The sequence below is a fragment of the Maylandia zebra genome, linkage group LG14 (genome assembly GCF_041146795.1).
Source record: "Maylandia zebra isolate NMK-2024a linkage group LG14, Mzebra_GT3a, whole genome shotgun sequence".
NCBI classification, from domain to species: Eukaryota; Metazoa; Chordata; class Actinopteri; order Cichliformes; family Cichlidae; genus Maylandia; species Maylandia zebra.
Genome location: NC_135180.1, coordinates 24,536,282 through 24,554,931, shown reverse-complemented (window position 1 = coordinate 24,554,931; position 18,650 = coordinate 24,536,282). Strand labels below are relative to the sequence as shown.

Here is an 18,650-nt window from a genome sequence, read left to right as displayed (position 1 = left end):
AAACTTAATAAGTTGTCGCATTCACTGGCTTAAAATTCAGTAGAGAAACCAATAAGAAAACTGCAGACTGTTTACAAAAATTAAATTATTGCAGCATTATGTTATTTCATCCAAATGTTATAAATTCTACTGCTCAATTATATATCAACCATGCCTAAAATCTCACCAGGGGTTAAGCAAGACACCAAGAGAGAAACCGCACGGGAGATTTACGACAGAACTCGAAGGCGTCCAAGGACCAGTCATACCACAGGTGAGTCTGAAGACCTCCGTGAATCAATAATTTTAAACACATGCTAACACGCAGCATTTCATTATAAAATTAAATCAGATAAATAACCTTTCATTAGGCCCAGTGTGTTTGTGGCAAGGTAGAATTGTCATGTTATAGGACAAAAGGGGAGTTCCTGTATTAATGTCAGAAGTTCTTCTCAGCCCCCCCCCCCCCCCCCCCCCACCACCACCACTAAAAAACAAACAAACAAACAAACAAACAAACAAACAAACCCAAACAAACTGAGAAAACTTGTAAAATTATTGTTTTTAGAACTATAATATCAGTCGCACCAGGAGGGAAATGTGAGATCAACACGTCCTCAGTTTAGCCCCTCTATTTGTTAACGTACAATAAAATGGCAAACGAATGAATCAAAAAAAAGATGTTAGCAGGAGTTTTGGTGGAAAGTTTAAATGACTCTGTTTTTACCATATTTACTAAAGAAAAACAAAGAGAAAGGGCACAAAAGTTAAAGTTTATCAACTGAGCTTTGATGTATTGTTATAAATATAAATAGCTTCGCTATGCTATGCATGCCTGTTTACCTACTAAATTAGATTTTCTAATTTTAATTCAGTCAGTTAAATGTTAAACTCCTCTTCACAACAATACATTAAAATGATCTTTAACTAATTGCCTAAAACGCTTCTGGTAATAATCTTATACTTTTACTTTACCTTTTAAGATATATGATTATATATACCACCATCAGCGTTTCAGATTATCTAATACAAGATTTAAATTGGAAAAACAAGTAATAATTTCTTATCTATTTGGTATTTAAGTGGCATTTTTATTTGATTTAAATTTTTATGAGGAAATGTATTCAGGCAAACAAAGACAGTCCCGGGGTCCTTGAGTCCTGCCTGACGCCATCGAGCCTCTCTCGGTCCTCTGTGGGTAAAACGTGGGGCTACCTCGTTTACTGTGTGCTGTTGATTTCTCATCAAAATAAGATCAGTAAGTTTTGTCAACACTCGGTCGCTTTAGCTGTAGTTACTGAATACTTTCAGTCGACTCTGTGTGTTTGTTTCTCCGCGAAAACTTTTGAGAATCACTCAGAAGAGTTAGCAGTTTAGCCTCCAGTGCTAACACACTGTATCAAGAGCATCAGCCAGGCTAGCAGTGCTAACTGTACTTAGGGCAGCTTTAGCGTTGTTTAGATATCTGTATCTCCGTTTCTAAATGAACGCTTGGAAACGAAATAAGCCTGTCTGGGTTAACGTTTATTAACCCTTTATTTTCCCAGTCGCCTGTGTTGTGCTTCAGCGTTGACAGGGCCACTTTACATCTGTCATGTTTGTGTCCTCAGAGATAACTGGACCACCTGAGACCCACTCAGCTTGGCAAGGATGGAGTACATGCAGGCTCCTGCCTCAAGCAGCCAGGGGAACATGTAAGTGCAGCCCTTTAGCACTGTGTGAGTTTTAACAGCAAAGCTCGTTCTCCAGACTGTGGATAGCATCTCTGCCTCTAACTGGCGACCGTGGCTCAGGGGGTTGGGAATCGCATCTGTAACCGGAAGGTCGCCGGTTCGATCCCTGGGCTCTCTGTCCTGGTCGTTGTGTCCTTGGGCAAGACACTTTACCCTACTTGCCTACTGGTGTTGGCCAGAGGGGCCGATGGCAGCCTCGCTTCTGTCAGTCTGCCCCAGGGCAGCTGTGGCTACAACTGTAGCTTGCCTCCACCAGTGTATGAATGTGAGAGTGAATGAATAGTGGCATTGTAAAGCGCTTTGGGTGCCTTGAAAAGCGCTATATAAATCCAATCCATTATTAACTATAAAGCCTATATTTCCTTTAATGGTGGTATTAAACTACCAATAGGAGGCAAGGACACAGGATATATTGACCGATATTTGGCTTGCTATCTATCAGCAAGCAGAATAATCAACTACATAGCAGCAGCAGCCTGAGTCATAAAGTTTTCTGCTCGACCATGGTAACATTTCAATGTAAATATCTTTAAAAACTATTAAAGATAAAAGCTTGACATTTTCCTTGGCGTCCCATACCATAAAAGTGAACCAGAATCTGTGATTTGGGGATAAAGAAATATGCAATTCTTAAACAAAGTTATTTTCTCACTTATAATTTGAGTGCCATATGGAAACTACAGGATTTTGTTCTATTCAGGTTAGACATCTAATGATATTATTCTTTATGTAGTACAACTTGTAATATTTACTCAATCAGCAGGAAATGGAATGAAAAATTTTTTTTGTTTCTTTCAAGTGTCCATTACTCAAGTGGATTTGGCCCCCCATCATATGCAAAGTGTATACATTCAGGGTGGTTTGAAATGTTGGGCTTCCAGCATTTTTGAGCCCTCATAACATTGTAATGTTATAACATAAGTACAGTCGATAGACACATGAAAAATTTAGGGCTGGACACATGTAAGCTCTGTTTTAAAACTGCAAGCAAATCAACCAAAATATTTGTATATTATATTTGTATATATTTGTATATTTGTTTTAGTAATCAACTTTGAGCAGCAGTATAGTCATGGCTTCAATAGCAAAACTGCACCAGTGGTCATGTTTGTAATGTAACGTAATGGGAAGAAGCACTGGTACTCTGGATGTTTGATCTGCTTTGTTATAATTCACTGGAAAAAAGAATCAAAAAGTGCATTTTTGGTTAACTTTCAGGGGTAATATCAGTACATGGCATAGGCGGCTGGTCAGTTGTAGCATAAGAAATTTCCTTTCTTTTCTTTTTTTCTTAAACCAACATTTTTAAATCAGGCTTATCGCTTATACATAATTTCTTCCGTTAGTTATTGTACCAAAAAAAAAAAATAGATTCTGATGGAGTCATGTGGAGGACAATGATTGAGTTTTTTGTTTGTTTGTTTTTTCATTAAATCATCCATAAAGCACAACTGCAGTAAAATAAAATATACCATCTTTTCAGTGGGTGTGTTGCTGATTTGGACCAAAAGTTCCTAATTAAGAGCCCTGTTGACAAACTTGGTTCAAATCCTTTTCCACCGATCCAGTGCTATTAGCCAATCTCGAACCAGTTCTACATGTTTTAACCAAATAAAACTGGTTACCAGTGCCATAAAGCTGACACCAGTAGGACACCACAGAATTTCTGGTATCAGTAACTACCGTAATTGTCGGGCTATAAGCCGCTACTTTTTGCACCAGCTTTGAACCCTGCGGCTTTTAGTCAGGTGCGGCTTTTCTATGGATTGTCCAGGATTTTTGTGATATCGTAAGACGATTTGTTTTGTTTGTTCCGCTGTTGTACGGCACTACGTTGCCTGGCGGAAGGGCATGTGATCAGACACACAGTATCGGGGATCAAGAGTGGTATGTTGATCACATGTCCATCCGCCAAGCAACATAGTGCCGTACAAGTAGTGCGAAAAACAAACTTCAAAGTAGCGCTACGCGTTCAGCGGGAGGCGTGGATGACGAGCGGCGATAAACTTGCGAAAAGCAAGTTATGCTCAACTCCACCGGTGGATTCTGACAGCGTGGAAAAGTGTGAAAACATCCACGCTCACCAACGGATTTCAAAGGGCTGGACTGCTGCATGGAGAGGAGGACACCGCCACGGCCCTTCTGAGGGTGTTCGACTCTGACACTGACAACGAGGATTTCTTTGGTTTTGAAAGTGACAACGAAGGAGAGAAGCTGAGAGTGGATGACGAAGCCACCCTGAGCCTGTTCGTTTCCGACACTGGAGAAGAGGAGTTTGGTGGTTTTAGTGCGCAGGAAGATGGTGGTGAATGACTGACTTTTCTTCTTGTTAAAGCCGTGTCACTTCATATACCTAAAAAGTTATGCAAATATGTACCCATAACTTGTTTTTCAAAATATTAATAAAAGGGGTGTGTCTCCAAACAGCCATCTCTTTCCTGACAATTCCCTTTGTGCATATTCTCTTACATATGATAAGTCAACCTTGAAACACCTGCGGCTTTTGGTCAGGTGCGGCTAATGTATGTACAAAACAGGATTTTCCCCTGATTTTAGCTTGTGCGGCTAATATTCAGGTGCGCTTTGTAGTCCGGGAAATACGGTATGTGAGGGGTTACCAAAAGAAATTCCCTAATGATTAGCAGCCCACAGATTCTGATAACTATGTTATATCTTGTTCTCATGTAAATTACTTCTGCTCTTAAAGCTTCAGAACACTTGGATCTCAAACCTGTCAAAAAGTGGGAAAGTTTTCAGAAGATAGCATTTCTCTGCCCCGACACATCACTAGTGGAATACAGATCATGGAGCAGTCTTTGTTAAGACTTAAAATTGAAATAATTAATATTTTATTTATTAGTCAAATAATAGGCTTGATCTGAATACATGTCCCTAGGCGGTAAAGGGGCTGCAGCTGTCTTCAGTCCAATATAACAACTAGCAGTAGCTTTTGATTTTAAATTGATTATGGCGCACTGTAAGTGTAGTTTTGCCAGAACCACTGAGATGAATTATGTCATCAAGTAAAGTGAACGTCGTGACTGTTTATTTTCAGAAAATGCTCAGGTGATGAGAAAAATATGGGAAAAACGCGACAACATAAGCTGCGACCTGCTTTGTAAAATCTCCCATTGTATTGTACTGTACATGCTGTCTTTAGTGAAGAGGCTGAAACCTATTATATAAATATATATCATCAACAAAAGGGTCTGAAACAACCCATCATTTATATGTGTTTCATTGACTTTGGCGTCTCTCCCCTCCAGCCTCTGCTGTACCTGTGGTGTCCCCATTGCTCCTAACCCAGCCAACATGTGTGTGGCCTGCCTGCGCACTCAGGTCGACATCTCAGAGGGAATCCCCAAGCAAGTCACAGTGCATTTCTGCAAGCAGTGTGAACGGTGCGTTTCATGCATTTAATAACAAACACATAACAGTTGTATTTGTTTTGTACACTGCAGTGCACCCATTATATCACTGTTTCTCTTTAGAAGGCATTTACAGGTGAAATGTAGCAGTCAGAACGGTGTGTTTTTATTTAAATGCATTTCCTCTTTTACGCAGGTACTTGCAGCCTCCAGCGACCTGGGTACAGTGTGCTCTGGAGTCCAGGGAGCTGCTTGCTCTTTGCTTGAAAAAACTAAAGAGCTCCATGTCTAAAGTAAGCCTCTTTCTTACTCAGTGTCACTAAAGACGAATAGCATATTTCTACATAAGTGAAAAATTTCTAGAATAAATTAAATATAAGGGGGTGTCCAGTGCCAGTTTGTAACATTAGATTCACAAGCTGCTTGTTTCAGTCCTGCCTTTTTATTGAGCACATTTTCTTTTTGTTGTGTTTTTGGGTTGTGTGAGGAGAGGGACCATCTTAGACATATGTAAGCTAAGAATTCATATCCTTAAGTATATATTACATTTTTAATGACAGTAAAGTTTAATCAAAACCTTAATGCTGTCCTCTTAAAACCCTTCTAGTTTAATGTTCTGTGCAGGTACTCTGTGATACATTATTACATTACAGCATCCTTCCCATCTATCTCTTTTTTTATTATGATGTGCACCACGTTCACTACTGTACTTCTCAATACTCAGACAGTGCTCGCAGATCTAAAACATCTCTCTTCACAGGTGCGACTTATCGATGCTGGATTCCTGTGGACAGAGCCGCACTCCAAAAGGATTAAGATGAAACTGACCATCCAGAAAGAGGTTAGAAAACAAGGGGACGTTTCTATGTGTGGGAAAATTCTATTTGTAATTAACAATATGAGATGAGCAAGGTGCTTTTTGTCCAGAACGTTTAAAACAAAATCTTTTAATTTTTTTTATAATCTTAAGAATATTCATAAAAGTGGTGACAAGTTGTAGGACGTGCATCCACTACAAAGTGACCCTGAGGTTGTTTTATCAGAAGAACAAGCGATCTGTCTGTTCTTCAGAGAGTTAAGTGAGAGTAGCGAGCCTCGCCATTGGCTGTCATCGCATCTCCTTGACCTTTAGTGAGAACCTGAGCCTTGTGTTTTTTTTTGTTTTTTTTTTTTGTGCAGTTGGAGGGTCTTTATAATTCTGCCAGCAGTTCTCCCTGTTCACATAAAAATTCAAGCATAACAATTCAAATATGCTCTCCCTGAACAGCTTGTTTAATGAATTTCAGCCACAAGTTTTTGTCATCATTTCCTATGGAGTTGGAGCATATGGTGTGACTTGTTGTTGTCTTCTCCAGGTGATGAATGGCGCCATCCTACAACAGGTATTTGTGGTCGAGTTTGTCATCCAGTCCCAGATGTGTGACGACTGCCACCGTGTGGAGGCCAAAGACTTCTGGAAGGCCGTCGTTCAAGTTCGTCAGAAGGTGACCTGTGGTCTTACACTCTAATAAGTACAAACTATTTTCCCATTCTGGCTGTTTTCAAGCTTTTTAAAAGCACTTTTAAATAAACCATGAACCATTTTATCAGTTATTGAAGTGGATGGTGAATGGTTATATTTTAGCACATTTGTAAAATTGGTTGTCATAGTAAAGGGTTAAAAAGTAAAGCCTGTGGTCAAAGCTGAAAAATGTGTGCAAAGCCTCTTTTTCCACTAGCACTGACTCGACTTTAGACGTCAAATTTCATTCAGAAGAGTAATGTTTACTTTTTACGGTTTTTTTGGGTCATTGACTGTTTCTCTTAGCGCTGTTAGTGTATCATATAAACATACAAACATACCTCTCTGAGTCCTTGTTGGGAAATACAACTCAAGACACTCTGTACTGACGTACTGAACTTTACTGCTGCAGAGACAGTAGACTAGCAGTTCAGTGATTAATAGTTATGTTACTGTGAAGCTAAGCTATGTTATTATATAACTCAGCCACTTCATAATAAAAGCCAGTCACTGAAAAAGCTTTTGCTCTGTAGATGCATGACAGAAAAGGCTCAGCAGATCGTAGATGCATGAAATAAACAGCTTGCTCAGACGTGGAAAAAACCCAGCTGTATTGAATGCCATTAAGTTGAGTGTTCGCAGGCAAATGCAAAGCTACTTATCGAGGTTTGTGCTGTTTAAAGGGATGAGTATGAGTTTCTCTGTGATGAAGATTTCTCTTTTGTCCATCAGACTGTACACAAAAAGACTTTCTACTATTTGGAGCAACTGATCCTGAAGCATAAACTCCACCAGAATGCCCTCAACATTAAAGAAATACATGGTAGGTCAATGATCTATGATTATGTGCACAACGCTGTGTACGCCAATAGAATTCTATAATAATGTTCCAGGTTCCTAAGAATGAGAGAGAAGCTGATAAACACAAACGATAAATGAATTTATCTTTCAAAATATTTATTTATCTTTTCATCATCTCTGTCTGCTCCTCTTCTTCATCTGCCACCTCCACCGCTGTTCTCTCCTCCCTCATCTCCACCTCATCCTCTTCCTCCTCAGCTGAAGCCGCGTCTCCAGAATTCAGAGTTCTTACCTGAGAGAATGTGCATTAAAAATGCTGCTTTATTCCCAGTTTATATTGTCAGCAGATTAAATGTGCAGACCTCCCATTTCTAACAATAAGCAGTGTTGGGGAGTAACGGAATACATGTACCGCCGTTACGTATTTAGAATACAAAATATGAGTAACTGTATTCCGTTACAGTTACCGTTTAAAAAGGTGGTATTCAGAATACAGTTACTTTGTTGAAATAAATGGATTACACTGCGGTACTTTCCTGTTTCATTTTGTCGCGGGTCAGGACTGTTTGGGTTTTGTTTGACAGCTACGTTCTGTTGTTCCAGGCGGCAGCGTTACGGTTGCCATGGTTACAGGGCGACGCTCTCTCTCTCTCTTTCTGCGACTGTGTGTTTCCTGGGTGAGAGAGCGCCTTTTCGTTGTTGTTGTTGTTGTGCTAAGCTAACAGGCAGAATGCTACAAGCATATCTCTAAAGAATGTAGCATCATGGGCAGTGTAGTCCGTGTTGCAGGGAGAATGGACTGCCATACACGTTATGGGTCTGTGAGCGCGAGGAGGGAGAAAAAGGAGAGTGGAAAGGTACGAGTTGTCGTCGAGGAAAAACGGGAGCTGGAAGCATGTAAATATAATAATAATAACCACTGCAGCCAAGAAGAGTGCCTGACGAGCCCAGTTGTAAGTAAGCTATTAAGACTCGACTGTACACCGTGTTCGTGTTTTCCTCCGAAAACAATAAGTTCCGTTGGAGCAGCCTTTCAACGCCTCTCTCTGTCTGTCGCAAGAAAAGTTGACCCACACAACAAAGTAAAGCTATTTTTCGGCTACGAGCCGACAGGGACCCCGCCGTATTAGTCAGAGGTCCCTTTACTACAGTTCGGAGTCGCGGACGTTCAGTAATAGTAATAAATCACACAGCAATAGTACATTCACGTTGTTGTAAAAAGCACGATAATATATTAAGTAATCCAAAGTATTCAGAATACGTTACTCTCATTGAGTAACGTAACGGAATACGTTACAGAATACATTTTGGGGCATGTATTCTGTATTCTGTAACGGAATACATTTTAAAAGTAACCTTCCCAACACTGACAATAAGCTGGCTGTAACTGCAGCAGCTGGTTAAAAGATAATGTTATGGACGCTAACCTTAGGTTTGAGTGTCCTAAAAATCTCACTTTCCCTATGATAAACAGTTGATTTATATTCTTGCATCTTATGAAAGTTTATACTCCAATTGCCTGAGTCTGACGGCATTAGATCTACTTCAGTAACAGCGGCTAACACCAACAAAAACGGCTGCTCTTACTGACAGAAATGTTCGGGATAGCCGCAGCATAAGTCAGCGTCCCTGTCATCAGTCAGAAATGAGCTTCGCTGGCTCGGTCAACTCGTATCAGACTCCTTCGACGACGTTCTACAGCGTCCTCAAGAGTACATAGACACGGACGCTTCACATCAGGCATGTTGACAGCTGACATAAACAGTGGACTGAGAGTCTAGATTTACTACTGATGAATGAGGGGAAAAAACTGAAAATATTACAAATATTTAATTGACACTTGTTTCTTTTTAATGTGCACATATTGTTTAAATATATTAAAGTGTTGTGTGTGCAATAATGTGTTTATACACAGGCAGTAGTGGAAACCTGCCAGCCTGCCGCGGCTGGTATGGGGTGCCGAGGGTTAAAGGGGAAATGCCTCGTCTCTGCTGTGGGGACTTTTACCCAAATTACACTGCAAAGTGGGAAACTTGCCCTAGTTGTCACCAGCGGAACTAATGTGGGTTAGAGCGAAGGAGAGCATAATGATGTGTCGAGTGTTAATTACCTCTTCCCGTACCAGACAACCAGTCATGCATGCATATCACTGGCACCAATAACTCCATGCAGCTGTCCTCGCGTGGGCCTCTCAGGGGCACACGTTGTACATCTAATCAGTGCGCTCTAATCAGAGCGGGCGTTCCTTACCAGCTGCCTGCAGAGCAAGCTTGTTTCTTACCCTACTTATGGATGCTAAGTGCTACTTCATACATACTTATATGCACAGAGGCTCACATGCTGTGCATTGAGTGACATCGCAGCAGCAGTCCTCTGTATTCTTGGATGGGACTGTTAAGCAGAGTTTTGGCCCGATGGGGTTGTTTAAATCATCTCCATGTCTCGGCAGGACTTGAAAGCTTTAAGAAGGTTACATGTGGCTGCCATATTTTTCTTTCCTCTTCATCTGCTCTGTGGTATGTGCCGTTTTCATGCATATGTTCTTTGGCGTGGGGATGACCTGCGAAGCACGCCTGTGATAAATATATCTGTGAAGTGTATTTGATGGTATTGCTTTTTCTCGCAGAGGGCATTGATTTCTACTACGGCTCCAAGCAGCACGCTCAGAAGATGGTGGACTTCTTGCAGTGCACCGTGCCCTGCAGGTAAACATTGCTTCAGTCCATGCCTTTGAAAACACACAGCACGACCTTCACAGCGTTCAGTGATGGCGTCTGTCAGGGTTCAGTTTGTATGTGGAAGTGGAGATGATTAGCTAGCAGGTGTTAGCGAAATCTAGCCTGTCGGTAATACATCTGAATCGGAAGAGAATGTAACCCCTTAAAAAGAAAGGGAATATATTAAAGTTTTTAATTAATTTGAAACCATGTGCAAGTGTTGTGTCTGCATGGCAGAAACTGTTTATATAATCATGATCTACACAGGATGTTTCCTTTCCATGTGTGCACAACATCTCAGTGCTTTTAGGCCCTTTTGTTGTACCATTTGTCCGACTGACACTTAACAAGCTTTCATGTGTTGGTGAATGTTTTAATATTACTAATAAAAATTAATACTTTCTTTTTAACTTTAAAGGTCAAAGGCATCTCAGCGCCTCATCTCTCACGACATCCACTCAAACACATACAACTACAAGAGCACCTTCTCCATGGAGATCGTACCGGTCTGCAAGGTATCCAGCAAACAGTTGCGTTTATATTTGGAACTCATTTTAGTTGAATCTAGGTTTTATCCCATGATTCATTGTTAGCAGTGAGACCCACCCGACTGTCCTCGTCACTCCTACGGCCTACACATTATACATATTTCTGTTAGTTTATAAAAAAGGTTGAATTTGTGTTTAACGGTGACAGGTTAGATTAAACTGGAAAGCAATGACATTAAGATGAAGGTGGGGATTAACTGATCCCTGTCAGGTGTCATTTTCAGTAGTTGATTAGCTGCCCAGTGCAGTTGAATGCTTTAATATCATGACATATACTGGGTTTGTTAACACCTCATATTTCAGTACTAGGGGCTCCATGGAGGGACACTTGTTTTCTTAAATGAAAATAAAATATTTTTTATTTTTATTTTTTGAGCAAACAAGCTGTTCAGCACATGTTCAAAGCCTTTTTACCCCACGTCACCTCAGTTTGACCCCCGGTTTTCTGGTTGTCTGGTTGCCAGGACAACGTCGTGTGCCTTTCACCTCGGCTGGCGCAGAGCCTGGGGAACATGGGTCAAGTCTGCGTGTGCATCCGTGTCACCAGCACCATCCATCTGATCGACCCCCGCACCCTGCAGAGTGAGTACGGAGGAGTTTTGACACGTTTAGCTGACAGCACGGCTCACGCTGTCTGCAGCTCACCTGGTTAGTTGTAGAAGCATTTCTCACGTATTTGTGTTGGCTTGCAGTCAGCAGAGATGTAGTTTAAGTCGGGGATAAGTGCAGCAAATAATTGTCGTCCTTTTAAAAAGAAAAAAAAAATTGTAATAAAACCTAACAGCAAGTAGCTTTTGAGCTCGAACCTGCTGGCCGGGCCGGCCTTTCTTGTGTGGAGTTTAGATGTTGTAGCTGTGTCTGTGTGGCTGCTTTTTGTGTGCTCTGGCCTCCTGTGACAGTCCTATAACACGCATAACACACGTGACTCTATCCACCCTGCTCATCTCCTTGAATTGGACAAACGGTGTATTTAACTTGTAATTTCATTTTTGTTATTATTATTATTTTTTGTTTGTTTAAAGTGCCCATGCCTATTTTGAATTCCTATGAATGATCTCATAGTAAACACAATTAGTAGTGGCCTTTTAGTGTTAAGCTGCAGATATTCAACAGAAAATTGTCCAGTAATTTATTTGTAATTAACAGTAGCAGTTTTGTGTTATGAGACGTTTAGCAGGACATTTTACGTTTACATTTTATAAACCGTTTGACAGCTGATGGCTCAAAAATAATGGACATTTTAATTAACAGTGGAATTCATTCACTAGATTTAAATGTCTTCTGATTTCTTTAAGTCTGTTACCAATGGTTATTAGCATTGTTGGAAAAGAAGCTGTTGATTTTAGCACTTAATACATTTGCTCAGAAACTGAAATTGTGTAATTACATAAGAAGCCGATCATCACAGTCGACTAGCTGAATGTTTAAATATTCATCTGAGTAGTTTCTCATTGTATGACTTTGTTAAACCAGTTGTTGCCTCTGTGCACTCGGTTTAGCCTCTTTCAGTATCTGCACTTTTAGAAACATTACCACAGGTTGCTTATTTTTCACTCTTGTATTGTTCATAACACCAGAAGTATTTCCTGCATTACAGAGAATCGCTGCTTGGTCGACACCCTTCTAAACCGCACTAGACTGACCCCAGTTTGGTGACCACATGTTCCACGCAGTCATTTTACTCGGCTGCTTCTCTCTTCTCCAGTCACAGCACGAGATTAGACGTGCTCCCAGAGAGCAAAACATATTTCAGATTGCATTATTTATTCTATCAAAGCCAAGTTATCTGATTTAGGGGGACTTATTACCAATACAAGCACGGAGACAATTAGTGATGGGTTGCTTCCTCTGCGTGTGGCGTAATCGCTCATTTTGTGAGAGGCTGGATGGTCCTCCACATCTTGAAGCAGCACACACGTTTTTAATTACTCTTCAAAGAGCAGGCTATATTTGGAGCAGAAAGTTTTTTAGCTGGTTGAAAAGCACAAACAGCCTCAAGGCTGTCGAGCAGATTCAGCGGCACAAGGCAATTAACTCATGTATCAGAAGTATCTGTTTCTGTTTTTCTGCTTGTACAGTTTGGTTGCAGTATAGACAGGAAGACAATCTTCCTGTCTAGTTTGTTTACAGTACGAACAGAAAGAAAAAGCACTTATGGATAAATCAGACTTGGAATATTTTTAATACTCTGCTTAGAAAAATGAAAGGAAGATTTAGAAAACACACGCTGAATATCTATACTGATATAGGCTGGGTAATTTGTTAGGATTGAAAGGCTCAACTTGCCACATCTTTTCACGGAAAAGAAATTAATCTACAGACAGTGGGCTGAATTCAAATACAGCCCAAAAATCAAAGTGAAAAGGACTAGTCCATTTTACTGAAATTTCATTACAGCAAATCCAAATGGTGCTCAGCAGTTTGTATGGCCTCCTTGTGCTTGATGATGGATGGTGTCCTTGGGGATCTCCTCCCACATTTGGACCAGGGCATCACTGAGCTCCTGGGCGGTCTCAGGTGCAACCTGTCAGAAGGACTGAAACATATGTCCCAGTGGTGTTCTGTTCGATTTATGTCAGGCGAGCATGGGGGGGGGGCAGGCAGTGATATCAGTTCCTTGCATGAGCTGGTTTCAAACTGTCATCACATGTGGCCGGCCATTGTCGAGCACCAGGAGGTGCCCAGGAACCCTGCAGCAGGGTTTGACAGGTTCAAGGATTTCTTCCCAGTTTGGCAGTCAGGTTGCTGCTGCCTCACCTGTAGAGGTCTGTTCACCACTCGATGGATGTGTCGTGCCTCGGACCTACCTGTGCAACCTCTGTAGGGTCCAAATTTTTCTTTATATTGGGTCAAAATCCCAGAACTTTAACTGACTTGATGCTATACTCAGATTTAAAAGTGTTATTTTCATATTTTTTGAGTAGTGTATGTATTTTTTCCAGAAAAAAATATTTAAATATCCGGAAAGTTAAGTGTGTGGGTTTTTTTTTTGTTTTTTGTTTTTTTTAATTAATTACTCTAAATAATCAAAAGTATCTTTCTAGTTGCCGAGGTGGACGGGAACACATACTGGCGAAACCCCTTCAACGGTCTCTTTAACCCAAGCCAGCTGGAGGAGTTCATAGTCATGGACACTGACATCATCAGAGACCAGAAGCTGGGTGCTGGAGCTGGCATGAGGTCCAACAAAGTAAGGGCGCGTGTGTGTTGGTGCAGAACAGATTGCATTATGGGGGAACATTGCTCTTCCCTTAGAAGTAAAATCAATAGCAAACCATTACATTATCCCTGAACCTGTATGTTGGATTCGAGCCAAATCGACACAAACAGTCAGGAGTGTTTCTTTTGAGGCGAGTGCGGTGTGTAGTTTCCCGTCGCTCTTTTGAGTGTGTGTGTGTGTGTGTGTGTGAGTGTTGCATTATTATTGATACACCTGAGTGAGCAAACTTGGACGAAAGAACAGGAGTAATGTTGTTTGATTGCTTTAAACATTTTGGATTTTCCCTTCCCTCTTTGTGTTTGTGTGTATACAGCACACCCTGGCTGAGGTGTGGGTTCAGAAAACATCAGAGATGAATACCAGTCAGCAGTACCACTGCCGTACATTCCTGGGCCACCTTCTCAATATTGGAGACCTGGTGCTGGGGTACGTACGCAGAACAGTCGGATAACAATGAATAAATAAGAGTAATAATAAATAATGAAATAATGGTCAGTGGTTAATTTTCTTCTTATCTTGTAGGTTTGACTTTGCCAATTCCAACATCAATGATGAGTACCTTAATAAGATGAACCCTCACCATGTTCCTGATGTGGTAAGTGTCACCTGCACTCAGCGACACGATTTGTTGACTTGATTAACACTGACCTCTAGTGGCAAACTAAAACCCTGCATGGAGTTCTGAACGTTCATCCCTTCGTTAAATCGCATGGGAACAAAAATGCCGTGTGTTGTTGAATTTGAGCATTTGTACATTCAAAGGTGCTGATCAAGAAGAGCTACGACCGCAGCAGGAGGGTGAAGCGCAGGAACTGGAAACTGCAGGAGATGGCCAGAGACCGTGAAGGCATGGACACAGATGATGAGAGGTAAGACTGCTCAGCTCATTGAGATGAATGATGTATGGCTTACAAGCATTTACCTCTAAGCTGTCTTGGGAATGTTTTGTTTTTTTTGTTTTTAGGCTAAGATTAAGGACTTAAAAGTTTAAAAAGCACTTTTGTTTGGGACTATGTTCAGATGTTTGTACAGTGGTTTGGTTTTTTTGGGGGTTTTTTTGTATTCCTGTTGTCCTCCCTTCACTCCCAGCTGATTGTGGCTCCCCTCCCTGACCCTGGTTCTGCCAGAGATTTTCCTTCCCACTGTCACTTAGTGCTCCCACATAGGGGTCATCTAATTGTTGGAGTTTTCCTTCCATTATTGTAGGGTCAACCTGAAGTTGTATAGTTTTCACTTGAAAAAAAAAAAAATCAGGTTTATTGGTGTGAATGATTTGTTTCAACCAGTATAGCGCTGTAGCTCACCGATGTGTGTTTTTGGACGACAGTGGAGGCGTAACAGATGAATGAGCTGCTTCAGACTCAGATACACAGAAAATACTTCTTAAAATGATTCATTATTAGTTTTAAGCTTTTCATACAATTTCTAAACATATTGACAGACACAGTTGCCAAGTGGAACTGCAGAGCTGTTAATACAGTTGAGGACACGCGCTTTACATAACTGTGGTTCCTCGTGCCTCCCCAAGAGTGACAGAGAGGGAGTGGATAAATATTTACAGTTTTTTTGCTAACATGAATGTTCAATAAACATTTTAAATGTGTATATTTTCCCTTTTTTCTTGAGTCCGTTTGCTCATGCAAAATGAAATGTGAATGAAAATTAATCCACAGTAACCCTGTGACGAATCAGATTAAACATTTTAATTGTTTGACAAGCACTAATATATATTATATATTTTTGTATGCTTACCTATTAGTATATAGTTTCATTTTTTTTACGGTAAGTTGTATTTCACAGGAGAGATCCTGTGTTAAAAGATTGAAGAACACTCTTCAAATTCTCTTTGAATTTAAGCATTTAACATTCTTTGTTTATTCTGCATTTACTTCATTATATTCCATAAATGTCTGTTACAAGCTTAAATATAAAGTTGAAAAATGTAATTGCAACCAGGCTATTGATCAAGTAATTGTAATTAATCACGATTAATTACAGAAAAAAAATTTTAATCTTTTGACAGGACTAAATATTATGAATTAATAGTCAGGTGAATAAAAAAATATCTAATCAAAAAGTGGGGGTCGGGGGTGCTCCTCATGAAGTATTAAAAAATTAGCATAAATTTGAAACGCCTTGGAAATATCCCTTAAAAAAGAGCCGTCAGAGGGCACAACTCTCCCAGAGGTAAAAGGCTATGCTAAAACTTTTATGTTTTATGATGTCAAGTCACGCTGGCGTCTGCCTGTTATGGTCTCATTGTGACATCGAAGGGCGTTGTGTAGAAAACATAAAAAGTGTCTCTTACAGCTCGCTCCCTGTGATATGATGTATTACTCAATATGGTTTCTTGACATTTCTTTCCCCCCAAGGTCAACTTTACTTTGGAGCTAGCAATGAAGGTCAAATGCTTAGCCAACCTAGGTACTCGTGTCCTGGAAGGCCCAGTAAATTATTGTGAAGTTTTAGATGATCCATAAAAATTGTGCCTAATATAACGTTTTAAGCTGTTTTTTCAACTTTAACATTTTCTATGACCTCGACCCAATTTTTCACCAAAATTAAGTCGGCTTGAGCTATCAACGCACAAAATGTGAAAATTACATGTTAAAAACTGGTTGATAGACCGCTAACAATCAGAACTGATTACTTACTCCCTCCCTTTGAGGTGAGATTAAATAACCAAAGGGTCTTATTATCGTTTTAAGATTAAAGCCGTTACTTCCAGCACGCACATCTCTGGTGTAGACCACATAGGAAAAACACTTCGATACCTGAAACGAGGACTCAAGGGAGTTAATAGTTGTTTAGTGTACTAAGAGCGCAGAGTGTCATGTGGTTTGTCTTTTGTTATCTGTAAAGTAACCAGACTGGTTTTGCTCTCAACTTACTTTTCTGTCTTCAGGCAATATCAGGACTTCCTGGAGGACCTGGAGGAAGATGAGGCACTGAGGAAGAACGTCAATATCTTCAGAGGTGAGCAGCTGATGACCGCAGCACAGACTTACTCCCGCAGCAGCATCACGAGAGAGATTTCAGAGCCTTTGTTTAGGTTTCTATTGTCAGGTTACGGCTCATTTACCGTCAACGGCTGCTTGAGGTTCTGATGGAAGTTGTGTCACACGTTCATTACAGATGATGCATGAGACACTTAATGAGCAGATGCTGATTTTTCAATTTCAGATGCGTCAAAGATCCCGGTGGAGAGCGACACTGATGATGACGGAGCACCACGCGTTTCCCTGGCGGAGATGCTGGAGGAGTTGAGTCTAACGGACGCCACAGGAGGAGAGGGTGCCGACATGATGACGGACTAACCAGTTGGCGTTCTGACATTGTGACGCCGACAGCTGATTTATCAAATAAAGGCCCGTTTACAATACAACGGTGCAATTGCACACCGGATTTAGAACTGTCTGCAAATTGGGGACCGTTTCAAACACGGACAGATGATATGTTGGTGCAAACAAATCCAGTGGTGTACTGGTTTATGATGGTTAAAACGTACCAACTGTGAGTCATAATGGCACTCAGTCATATGAAACATGATAATTTATCTCCATGGTCTCAGTGGATTTTATCCAAACTGGGTCTTCAGATCACATTTCCTGTCTTTATATGATCCTCTTTGTCATATCAGAATAATATGAAAATGAAGCAGTTACAGCTGCTTTATCGAAATAAATCCTTACCCACACATTTTCTGCTGGTTTAGAGGCTCATGTTGTGAAGTGCTTTGCTTTATTTATCCACCAGAGGGAGCTTTGTGCTAGGAAGATATGGGAAGTAACTCATTTAAAGGAGGCTGGCAGCAAGCTGAGCAAAGTCTGTTAATGGTGTAATTTGGCTACTGTGGGCAAAATGCAAATGCTGTCCAGCTGCAACACCTTCAGCCAGCGAGCGTACTGTCTCTGTGAGGCGAGCTGATTTAAAAACGAAAGTGTAAAAATGGGCATTCTTCCCCTCTCTGTTTGAAGCCTGTCGCACCAGCATGTGCTTTAAATGCAATACATTTAAGTCAGCACTTATTTGTGCCTTCACAGTTCATTCAAATCATGCTCTCAAGTCTATGCTTAACCCATTGTGCCACTAATGGCACATTTATGACAAGCTCCTAGCTCCAGCTTACTGAAAAGGTGCAAAAATGTAAAGATCCAAACAAATTTTGGATTCCACTGCACATTAAAGCCGACTCTTTTACCAGAAATGCTCCTCAGAACAATTTTTCTCACATGAACACTCAAATTTAAGGCTTTTGGACCAGTAAAATTCAAGACTTTAACATTTTTGGATTATGTTGCTTGATATTCTGATAATATGCAGGATAATATAGCAATGTATTATGATAAATGTCAGGCTTGTGGGATTTCGAATGTAAATATATAAACACGGTGACAACATCCTAAATCAGTTGTTTAGAAGCAATAAATGAAGTAGAACAATAAAAACTTGGAATGTATTTAACAGGGGGGTTAATTAACTCTATTAAATCTGATTTCTTTTTTTGTATGTGAATGCATTAAAGCAAACCATACTGGAACTGTGGTTAAACATGCCACCATGTTTGCTGGAACAGTTCAGCCCGCCACTAGCCAGCTTTATGTAATATAAAACAGAGGAATGTGTGTATCACAGGGTGTGTTAGTTTCACATTTTGACTCAGGGAGGGGAGGGGGCAGCCCTTGTTTTTCACAAACCTGAGCAGGTTGTTAACGGTAATCAGATCTACTTGGGAAAACGAATGAAGCGAATCCCCCTTGCTCTTTCTCTCTCTTTTGTGTGT

The 18,650-nt window shown here is 40.5% G+C and overlaps 1 protein-coding gene across 2 annotated transcripts; it reads left to right on the top strand.

Annotated features, from left to right (window-relative positions):
• The first annotated feature begins 231 nt into the window (after nt 1-231).
• Nucleotides 232-17,569, top strand: nmd3 (NMD3 ribosome export adaptor). 2 transcript variants are annotated; one of them, XM_024805007.2, is made up of 16 exons: nt 232-253; nt 1,590-1,673; nt 4,979-5,113; nt 5,277-5,373; nt 5,841-5,921; nt 6,436-6,564; nt 7,314-7,404; nt 10,009-10,087; nt 10,518-10,614; nt 11,112-11,229; nt 13,692-13,837; nt 14,181-14,293; nt 14,390-14,462; nt 14,630-14,736; nt 16,773-16,843; nt 17,051-17,569. In XM_024805007.2, exons 2-16 carry the CDS (start codon nt 1,630-1,632, stop codon nt 17,182-17,184), a joined length of 1,515 nt encoding a protein of 504 aa, XP_024660775.1. In that variant the 5' UTR covers nt 232-253; nt 1,590-1,629; the 3' UTR covers nt 17,185-17,569. The 2 variants fall into 2 exon arrangements, with proteins under 2 accessions (XP_024660775.1, XP_024660774.1); XM_024805006.2 differs by lacking the exon at nt 232-253 and adding an exon at nt 1,097-1,237.
• The last annotated feature ends 1,081 nt before the right edge of the window (nt 17,570-18,650 follow it).